At 44.0% G+C, this 10,853-nt stretch overlaps 1 protein-coding gene across 4 annotated transcripts; it reads right to left on the bottom strand.

Moving 5' to 3' along the window:
• Window positions 1–89: 89 nt before the first annotated feature.
• Window positions 90–9,688, bottom strand: LOC310808640 (uncharacterized protein). Of its 4 annotated transcripts, none has more exons than XM_083675657.1 (17): window positions 9,563–9,688; window positions 8,843–9,219; window positions 7,573–7,597; window positions 7,334–7,465; window positions 6,551–6,664; window positions 5,512–5,615; window positions 4,510–4,627; window positions 4,186–4,227; window positions 3,881–4,017; window positions 3,703–3,765; window positions 3,449–3,506; window positions 2,969–3,207; window positions 2,678–2,728; window positions 2,519–2,570; window positions 1,749–1,844; window positions 1,559–1,597; window positions 90–1,435 (listed from the first exon to the last, which is right to left on the bottom strand). In XM_083675657.1, exons 2-17 carry the CDS (start codon window positions 8,954–8,956, stop codon window positions 615–617), a joined length of 2,205 nt encoding a protein of 734 aa, XP_083531783.1. In that variant the 5' UTR covers window positions 8,957–9,219; window positions 9,563–9,688; the 3' UTR covers window positions 90–614. The 4 variants fall into 4 exon arrangements, with proteins under 4 accessions (XP_083531783.1, XP_083531785.1, XP_083531784.1 ...); XM_083675659.1 differs by having other exon boundaries at window positions 1,761–1,844; XM_083675658.1 differs by having other exon boundaries at window positions 8,843–9,120; window positions 9,563–9,612.
• Window positions 9,689–10,853: the final 1,165 nt, after the last annotated feature.

Below are 10,853 nucleotides of genomic sequence, written 5' to 3'. Positions count from 1 at the left end.
GCAGGTGGACATTGTTTACATCCCAGTACATTTGTTTGGCCACAATACTTTGGTGAGTGAGACATTTGGTGAGGCAGAATCATTACCTTAACTTTTTTATTGAGCAAATCATTAGAGAATTGACATTTATATGATTCATTCGAACAAAATATATTGATGACAACCAAGTTAGTGTTAGAAAAGTGAATTCAACATTATCAACAAAGACTGTAACAATCCAAAACGATTAGAATAAGAACCAATATCTATCATAGATAATGAGGGTGGCTTTTGAGAATGTACACATTTACAGTTTAGGCCCTAAGGAGGAATAGACAGTAGCACTGATTTACAATATTTACAAGTCATATCCTAGGCTTTGGACAATGTTCTGCACCACTGTCCTGTCTCACATTTCTGTACAAGTGTTTGTTTGCGGGACAGAGGCTTTGAGACCATGTGTGTTCTGGATGTGTTTGATTGTGCGTGATTGTGTGTGTGTGTGTGTGTGTGTGTGTGTGTGTGTGTGTGTGTGTGTGTGTGTGTGTGTGATTGTGCGTGACTGTGTGTGTGTGTATAGGTCTTGCTACAGTAACAAATCTCAAAAGATTCTCACAGCCGCTCTGCTGACGGCCTCAGACCCAGTCCATGCCGCTGGTCTTGGGGCAGTTGTCTGGGCTGGATGGTGGAGTGGTGAGACACGGCTGCAGGGGAACCGTCTCCCAGGGGTCATCCACCCCTGTCCCGACACAGTCCCGGGACAGCCCCGCCAGCCGAAACACTGATGACCCCTCCGTGAACCCTCTCAGTCCTCCCGCCAGCGCCCGCGACGCCGCCCTCAGCCCCCCTGCACGCCTCCGCCGGGCCGACGCCCCACCACCACCGCGCCCCCCCACCGCCAGCTCAGTCAGGAAGCCCAGGCTCTGGGAGGGGAGGCTGAAGAGAGGAAGCCCCCGGAAGAGCTCGGGCAGGGGGCGGCCGCTGCCCAGAGCCTGGGGCGGCTGGGACTCAAACTGCACCAGGACAAAGCGCTCGCCAGCGCGGCCCTGCAGGTAGTCTGCCAGAATGCAGCTGAGTGACGCGCTGAAGACGTCTGTATACGGCGACACGGCACGACACCCCCTCTCTGTTTCCCTGTCCCCTATTCCCACCTCCCCGTTCTTCCCCCTGGATGTGTCCCTCTCCCAGCCCAGGCTGCCCCACTCCTCGGCCCTCTCCCAGGCTGCCTGGGTCAGCACCAGGACCACCTTGCCCCCCTGTCTCTGCAGCCGGTCCAGCCGAGAGTGGAGCCAGGGCACGGGGCCCAGGATGCTGAGCTCAGCCTGGCTCCACAGGTCCAGGGACACGCTGAAGCCCAGAGAATAGAGGGAGGAGCCCAGACGGCACACCAGCCCTGGCAGAGCCTGGTCCGCTTCAGGAGGGTACAGCAACACCACGTGACCCCCTCCTACTGCACCTGAGAGAGAGAGAGAGAGAGAGAGGGGGGGGAGAAAGAAGGGAAATACCATGAAGAACCAAACAGATTTATATACTGTGCTGTTTTATTTATTTTTTGGGCATGTTTGAAGGCTTATCTTACCTTTTATATCGTCCTCTTTCAACCATCTCCACAAGAATCCTGTAGGGGAGACAGAGAGGACATAACTATGGTAAAGTCCTCAGAGGGAGATGTGTACAGTACTGTGATGTCATAGCTTGGGTGGCAGTCTGAAAAAAAATATTAGGCTGACACTCAGGCTACCAGTATCACAGATAGAGACATCGCTAACCTTTTGGGGCACCTTGAATGACGTAGGCCGATAGTACTGCCAGACAAACAAACAGCACCCCAATCAGAAGATACAGGCTCCATCGCCCCCGCGGTGCTATAAGAGACAGGTGAACACATTAGCATTGCTACGCATGGACAGAGAAGGTCATTAACTCATTTAGTGCCAAGGGTGAATAAAGTCACAGAAATTGTCAACAATTTCTGAAGTGCCGAGGGTGCCGAGGGTGACTTTATTCACCAAAAATGCACAAGTTATCATGCTTCATTTTGTAGCCAATCAAAGTGTTGTTGCTAGGTAAATACCACATGAAACACTTGGCAGCCTAGGTGGTGAGTGTTCCGGAACACTTTGGCAGTTGGTGAGTTAAAGACATGTGTCTTGGTGGAAAGGAGACACCAATGAAGTCCTCTACAAACGATCTGTTGCTATCTGTGACTACGTTACGGTAATTTCAGAGAATACTGTAGATGAGTAGATGATCAGTGAATAGGATTCCAAACATTGTGGTGATTGGCTATGTCTAATTAATTACAGCTGTGCATCAAAGCCTAATAATCCATGGTTGTATCTATTATTTCTGCCACATATCCTCTTAAGTAATGGAATTATAATCTGTTCTGCATGATAGAGAGATACAGATGAACAAAAATTGAGCTGTGAAGCACAGCTTAACACACACAACCTAATCCATCCCATTCACACTGATATGCCAGGGATAGCTCTAACAAGTATAAATAATCAGATTGATTGATGACCTTTTAACTTACTTTCAAATGGGCAATGGGGCCCCCGGTCAGATTGTATCCCCTGTACTGTCATCTTGACAAAAAGAACCAGGTGAGAATTTTAGACACATGAGCATACTGTACAGAGGCATCTTACATACATATACTTTTACATATGCACTACCTGCCCACTGCATTTACCTGAACACACAGAGCAGGATGGGGGCTGACATTAATGAACTCTCCCCTTTTCTGTAAAAAAAAGAAGAAGACACAAACAGGGTATAAGCAAGGCCATAGGGTCATAGCAAGATTGTAAAACAAATATCTATATTAAAAAAGGGACTAGAAATGATGCAGGCAATGCTATTGAGAACTAGAATAGAACACTTTTTTTTTTTTTTTTTCAAAGCTGATCCACCAATTTTATACCAACATAGTACTACTCCTGGATCTGTCCCTATGACCAACAGCTCACACAAATGGAGTTACCCAGTGTCCATGGAGATTGGTGTTCCACCCGGCGTGTGTGTGGTTGTGCAGCATCTGTCTGGAGCCCTCCACCTCCTCACACTGCCCCCCCACTGCTGATGCCTTCCTGCACAGCCACAGTTCCCCCTCTAGCATACAGGGGGCAGTCACATTCCAGCGCAGCGCAGTGCGGTTCTGGTCACTCGTCTGCACCTCCACCACAGACACAGACACGTTGTCCAACATCCTTCTGAACAGCTCTTAAAAAGGGAAAGGGCATAGCAGTGTTAGCCGCTGTCAGCATATTAGCATTGTGTAGCGGTAGGATACAGAATATTGAGGAGCGGTTCAGGTCTTCCAGGCGTGGAGGAGGTACCTATCCTTTTGATCACTAACTTGGTCTATAACCACTATCCCACCAAGCGTTGAGGAATAGCCCTGTTTGACTGATCTCTGACCACTGTGGTTAAAACAGGACCGAAATCTGATTGGTCACATCACCTTGTTGGTTCATGAAGGGGCAGATTTCTCTGCGACGGTCCTTTCCCTTCCACCAAACCTGACGTAGAGAGAAAGGTGTGTACAATGACAAATATTCATTCTCGGTCTGCACCTTCAATTGCATCTCGATTGTTTCATTTCAAATCCATTGTGGTGGCGTACAGAGCCAAAATTATGAAAATTGTGTCACTGTCCAAATATTTCCGGACCTAACTGTAGGTACAACTGTTATGCTGAGCTGAAGCCACACATACCCGGAAGCACAGGCAGGGTGTGATTGAGTTCAAAGGAATGATCATCTGTCTTTGGTCCCTTTGCTGAAAAAAAAGCACAAAAAGTAATTATATTGGGTGCTTTATAAAGTCGATCCAATACTCAATTAACATTTGTAGGAAATGCTCAAGGAGCTTGAGTGATATCAGATTTACTGACCCACTCCTGGTACATGCAATCTTCAGGTCCGAACATTTGACACATGCCTATCTCATTGGTCTGTGTCATATTAGAGCCGTCCAATTGGAGCAGAACCACACCTTTCCCCTGATCAATCTGGGCGCTAAGCCTGGGGGCTGAGACATGGTGTGTGATGTAGATCAGTCAGGTTGTCATGGTGAAATAAAACTCATTCACGGAACATGATCAGTGATCACTCACACAGAAGTGCTGTGCATGGCAGGGTGATGCAGAGAACTATAGCCATAGGAAATATTACACAACATAACTAGAATGCAACTTACCATCACACTCTTTCACAATATCGTCTAGGCCTGGAGAACAAGCTGAGAGAGAGAGAGAGAGAGGGAGAGAGAGAGAGAGAGGGAGAGAGGTGCAGACCATGTCAAGGAATGACTGGAAAATACATGGGGCAATGACTAAAATAGCTCCTATATTTTCCCAGATTTTTCTTGATTGTTTGGCTGAGAGAGAGAGAGAAGGTATTTAAAAAAGCATATACACTGCTTTCGTAGAATGTGTGTCTACAGTATGTTAAGATAGGTATGTGTTCTGGGATGTACTGTATATGTCTCAAGGAATGGATGTCATCAATGTGTCCATGTTACCGTCTTGTAAGGATGGGACAGTGATGTCGCTGTGGGTGGTCCCTGTGTTGGACTTTACAGAGACAGTGACTGGACTGCCAAACATGATTGGCCCATCAGTCAACAAGGACAGCCACATCTGCAGGAATCATACACACAGTCTATTACAGCCATGACACACTCAGAAAATATGGTTCCCAGACTAGCCTGCTATAGCTTTATAGTTTCAAGTTTCTCTCCAAGTTTATTTGTTACGTCTCAGACACGAGTGCAGGGAGTAAAATTCTTGGGCTCGGTTCCTTGACAATGCAGCATACAATACAAATAATACAAATAATACAAATAATACAAATACGCAGTAGTGACATAGTACAATAAGTGACATAGTACAATAAGTGACATAGTACAATATAAGTGAGACGGTTGGACAGTGACGATTGTTGGGGACACAAGACAATAGACATGACACAATTGCAGTAGAAATAGTAGATATGTTGGTTAATGATACACTTCCCTGTCCTTGTGCCTGAGCCACACTATATGTTAGTTAGTTAATTTAATCTTGTCTAAAAGTAGCTGTTGTATTTTACTGTGGCTATCCTGCCTTAAGCTCTGGGACCTAGTTTCTATTGAAAGCCATCTGTTTGAAGCCAATTCCTGTCAATCTCCAGTGGGAGGGCCTGAAACTACTCTGCAAGGTATTTTAACTCCTGCTCACCTTGGACCAGGACTAATACATTTGGGAGAGAGTGGTGAAGCCTGCTCTCCAGTCTAAGTACATCCCCACTACACCCCTGTGCAAGTTTCTCTCCTTAAATAAATTACAATTCTTCTCGCCTTGTGACTGCCAATAGCCCCTGGTCCTAGCATAGATTAATTTTTCTTATGATGACTGATGGATAGATGATTCACTTACTTAGTCAATCATGCATTTGTTGTAAGTCGCTTTGGATAAAGGCGTCTGCTAAATGCCATAAATGTAAATGTAAATGTAAATCAGAAATGTGACAGGAGGAGAGGTACCTCATGTGGGTGCAGGTCCTCCGGAGCAGAAGGGCTCAGTGTAAACCTCACTTTCAGGCAGCGGTTGAAGTGTGGGTGGCTGTAGCACACTCTGACTGAAGCTTCTGTAACACATAGGAACAGTATACAGTACTGTAGAAGTGTGTGTGTGTGTGTGTGTGTGTGTGTGTGTGTGTGTGTGTGTGTGTGTGTGTGTGTGTGTGTGTCTAGAATAAGAAAATAAAACCCTGAGGAATAGATGATGGGTCAAACATAAGACATTTATTCCCAGTGATTAATTCTAACAGTTATGGACACGATCGAACAAACTCAACACAAGTGGTCACATGACCAACTAACACAAGTTAACACTACTGTCTCCAAAAGATATTTCATGATTGATAATGCTTTGCTCATCCCTGTGTGACAGACAATCGATCATATCGTAATCCTACATTCCATTAACAATACCCAAAATGCTATTTTTACCATGTCCTCAAATTAAAATGAATCGGATTACGAGGAGTTTACGCTCAGGCAAATATCTGAAACTGATGACTCACTCTACGTGTCGTTAACGATGCATGTTAACGTTTGACATTAAATGGGAGAACCTGGTCGCGATTATGTCGTGCTGTATTAACATAACCTTTATCTAGCGCACAACATCACATTAATGCACATAGGAAGAATGCGAATAGAGTATCAACAAAATAACCAATTTAACAGTTTCAAAGCAACATATGACTAAGTTTTAACCATACATTAACGTGCGTCAAGGACAACACGGGAGAATGGTGCCCGTGACGGGCCTAACCCAAAACTCCAAGAATATCTCGCTGTCCCTCTACTTAAATATCATTCCCAAACAAAGGACAAAGTGTGAGACACATTACAATCGCAAAGGAATTGACAAATGGTGAGGGTGCGACTTCTTCAGGATGTCCGCCAGGCTCATTCAACTGTAATTAGTTATCCACATTGAAATCAAGGCCGGCGCCACCAAAATCCGCCTACTTTGTGTGTGTGTGTGCGGGCGTGTGCGTGTGTGTGTCCTTACTTGTCGGGCTAATTAGCATCTCCCCACCGCTCCCTTCTTCTTCCACTTCCTTATGCCTGGAACCTTCATGTTCCTCACTATGATCACCAGACATGTCCTGGTCTCCATGCTGTTCTGTGACAGAAGACATAGAAATTAACATTAACTCATGTTTCCATCACATTTTCCTGAAATACAAAGAGATCAGAGCAGGAGAGAAAGAGAAGGGTAAACGTGTGTATTTTGGCCTGTGATACAGTATGTTATACTTATGATGTCATCATTTGTGTGGTCTCATGCTGCAGTCATTTGGCGGGAGTTAATAAACAACCAGTGAACGTAACTGACACACCATGGTGCCACAGCTGAGAATGGCATGTTTGTTAAGTTAAAAAACCACAAGAACACACCACAGAACCAAACACACAAGCTGTCCAACATTATTCAGCTCCAGCAGGCAGCAGGGGTCCCAGGCACAGTGACGTCGTGTTGGAGTTGGCATTAAGGTTAGGAATGTGGTTAGGTTAGGGTTGTGGTCAGGGTCAAGCATTACATTTACATTGATGGCATTTAGCGGTCGCCTTTATCCAAAGTAATCTATCCAGTAATCTATGCTAGGACCAGGGGCTATTGGCAGTCACAATGCTAGAAGAAGGAAGAATTACAATTTTTTTTTTTTTTGGTTCTGTAGAATTTACCGGCAGATACCTGTACTGTACATCACTGTGTCTGTAGGTGTCACAGTACCTGAGGCCTGAGGGAGCCTGATGCAGTTGGATGCTGTAACAGTAGCTGTCGGCTTACCTGTAACTGTGATGAAGAGCTGGATTTGCAGGCAAGGTTTGCAGTGTTTTCTGTCTGCCGTGCAGCATAGTAATACTTTTAGGTCCAGTCTGCTAACAGTTACAGGACCCTCCACATCAGGGAGGACACAATCTGAAATACACAGAGATCAGAGCAGGGGAGAAAGAGATGGGTAAACTTGTGTATTTTGGCCTGTGATACAAAATGTTATACTTATGATATCTTATGTGTGGTCTCACCGTTCATACTGCAGTCATACAAGCCCTACAAAGAGAGCAGAGAGAGAATCATAAAACACACAATAACCATACAGAAAACATCTTTATATGGTTGTGACAATGTGCACATGCATACACAGTATTGTATAAACTCTGTTACCATTTAAATACTTGACCATTGGCTTATAGGACTAGAGAGGTATTGTTTCAATCCACCGTAACACAACCACACAAAAAGTGAAACCTCCCAACCTTGCCCCCTAGAACTGTATCCTTGGCAACAGTCACCAGTGGAAACAGAACACTTAAGCCCTGGTGTTGGATGTCATGCCCAGGCCCAGTCCTTCATTAGTAATGAGCTCTAGAACTCTGATCTGGTCTGTGTGAGAGCTGCTGTGTTCTACACTGCACCTGTCAATCAAAGCCTCCATCTAGGAAATTGTCTGAAATTGAAATTGAAACTGAAATTGTCAAATGTGTAACGTGCAATGACTCAGCTGAATACTTCAGATATCAGATTACCAGAGAGTTGTGGAAAGTGACTTTCTTATGGTTCAGTTACTTTGTTGTTGAACAGATAGATGACTGAGATGGCTTTATTCTCAAAGCAGGGGTGCTGAGAGAGAAGTAGAAGCCTTTGTGTGTGGGTTTTTTTCCTCTTTAGAATTTACATTTTCCTTCCAATGATCCGTTTAAAAAACCCCAAAGGCACATTCATTTGCATGTGATGAAAAACACATGTGGGCTACATATAAGTACACACACATAGATATACTACACAGTGCCAGCCCAGGGGCAGACATGGTACAAATACAAATAAAAACACACTCGCATTAACAAATGCACTGATTATCTGGGAAATGTGGTCTGTCTGGTAAAAGGGACTATTCTCTCAAACAGTTCATCTCTGTTGAGGCAGACATTCCTGGAGTCTGGAAAATAACTACATTTCCATGATGCCTGAATAGATCTATGTCCTCATCATTAGACAGGTGAGCACGGACGCATGGCATGTAATGATGCCAACATATAACTTTTGCTTCAAATACGTTTATACAATTGCTACATTCACATCTCATCAACATCTACTGATATTACTTTCAATGTTTCCTTTGAAGTTTATTAAAACAAGATAATAATAGGGAGATATCGTGCCAATTGAAACTAAAGGTTGCATCAAGTCTATAACTGTCATATCGTTATGAAGCCAATATGTATAGGTGCACTTCCAATACATGGGCAATATATGGCATACATGCACGTAGGAAAGCGTCGGGGGGGGTCGTTATACCTCGCTGCAGTTGAGTTGTCTGTCATTGTCTGTCATATCCAACGCTGTTGCCGATGAGGACCCTAACTGGAATATTGACAGCAGGGATAGAATGCAAGGAACCAGGCAAGCCATGTAAGCCAAAGGTCACTGTACAGCGCCTCTGCGTCGTGACAAAGGCTTCCAGCGCTGGGCTGTCAAATCCGTCTTGCTGGTGGAGCAGGATCGTTATACGGATTCCCACATTATCCGGAGGACGCGAGTGTAATCACAGTCTACTTGCCACATCCCGACTTGTTCTGGTAGTCCCAGCGGAGTCAGTTAAAAGTAAACATTGCAAAAAAAAAAAAAAAAAATTCTTTAGATGGAATGTTCTCGAGACAGGTGCAGAATCCTACCTGAGAGAGAGGGGAGGGGGAGGGAGGGGGTCAATCTATTAAATCTATTATATATAAATTGTGTCAATTGAGCTTCAATTAAACGTGAGCAGGAACATATTATAAGAGTAAGCCGAATAGTCGTTTTTAATAAAAAAAAAAATTAAAAAAATAATAATAATATCTTACACATGCCATATTTTACACATGGCTGTTTTGGGGTTTAGTTTTTTTTTCAGGCACAGGGAACTATACACACTGATTTATAATCTATTGCTTAAAAGGACAATAACACTTAAATACAATTTTAATGTAACTAATAGGCTAACACTGTCAATTTAATTTCAATTTCAATGTAACTTACCTATGACTCACGCGGTGGGATCAGAATGATCTTGCCTTCAGTAAACCTTGTTTCGCTCAAATCTTATACTCCTTTTGATAAATCACTCTTGGAATGGAATGGTCTCGTTCCCAGACACTTCCGCCCGGTGTGTGCGCAATAGTCTTGCGCCTGGATCGTTTTCAACACGCCTCAGGACAGGTGCAGCGGGCATTAACTTTTACTTTTCACACACGACGCACGTTACAAATGTTGTGTACTGTACATTCCTAGGATACAGTGACTCGGGCTCTTGAGCCTCCCCTTAATGACTAGAGTAGAGTCAATAGCAGAGTAGAGTTTATTTCAAGTTGAATTCGTTTAATTATTAATCACCAGCAGTAAGTATATGGACCACACAAACTAAACAGTAAATATTAAAACACAGTAAGCAAACAATCAACACTAGAACACCTGTCTGTTCATACAATCGTATTCATTATGATCTAAGAGGCAAAACTGATAGATCAGTACCTGGACTCTGAGACACTGTGAATACAGCCCCAGATCTACTCAATTGTGTGTGAGTGCATGGTTCAAACTTTAAATGGAGATCAAAGTGCCATTGGCGTGAAACTCTTCTTCCAGTCAGAACTCTGACACTTTATTGATGATTAAGGTCTACATTACGACCCCATACAGCCATCCAGCCATCCGGGTGGACCACCTCTGCCTCACATCAGGTTGCCTTGGGAATAGTCTATTTTTAATATCATTTATAAATCTATCAAAATGAGATCAGCCTGAAAGGTTGGATTGTACAGTCAATGATTAACCAGTTCCCTGACAATGGAATGAGCAGTGAACTGAGAGAGATTGGACTGGAGGAAGTTTGTTTCATTTCTTATCAGCTCTGCCTGCTCCCTGCTTTCTATTTCACACTTAACCGTTTGCATTCAGCAGCCTGTCAATCCACAAATCAAATGTATTTGTAAAACACAATTGTCTCAAAGCGCTTTACAACAAGAACTCGGACGCAGCCAGAAGGAAGGAATTCCTGTTTCAGAGGAATTGGTGCAGTCCGAAACCGTCTGTTGTTTTGGGTGACAGGTGATTTAGGTATGTTTAGAGGAACCAAGAGAGAACCAAGAGCGTGTTTGGGGACTGACTCATGACCCAGAGAGGTGTTTATAGGAGACCCGGGCACAATCAGATGGGTTAAAAGTCATTCTTAACAATGTTGTCAGGCAGCCCAGCAAGCAAAGCCACTGTCCACTCATCAGCACTTCTCTGTTTTGGAAGTCATTCATTTGGGAACCCTTCTGGCCTCATT

This window comes from Argentina silus (genome assembly GCF_951799395.1).
Source record: "Argentina silus genome assembly, chromosome: 8".
NCBI classification, from domain to species: Eukaryota; Metazoa; Chordata; class Actinopteri; order Argentiniformes; family Argentinidae; genus Argentina; species Argentina silus.
Note: the sequence above shows the minus strand (reverse complement) of the source record. Positions and strands in the feature narration are given on the sequence as shown.

What these genes read in the sequence shown, in the direction of transcription:
- LOC310808640 (XM_083675657.1), bottom strand. Translation starts at nt 8,956, where the DNA reads ATGGCTTGCCTGGTTCCTTGCATTCTATCCCTGCTGTCAATATTCCAG. An exon ending in CACCCTGCCTGTGCTTCCGG is followed by an intron (nt 3,507 to 3,702) that starts GTATGTGTGGCT and finishes TCTCTACGTCAG; the next exon opens with GTTTGGTGGAAGGGAAAGGA. An exon ending in GAAAGAGGACGATATAAAAG is followed by an intron (nt 1,436 to 1,558) that starts GTAAGATAAGCC and finishes TCTCTCTCTCAG; the next exon opens with GTGCAGTAGGAGGGGGTCAC.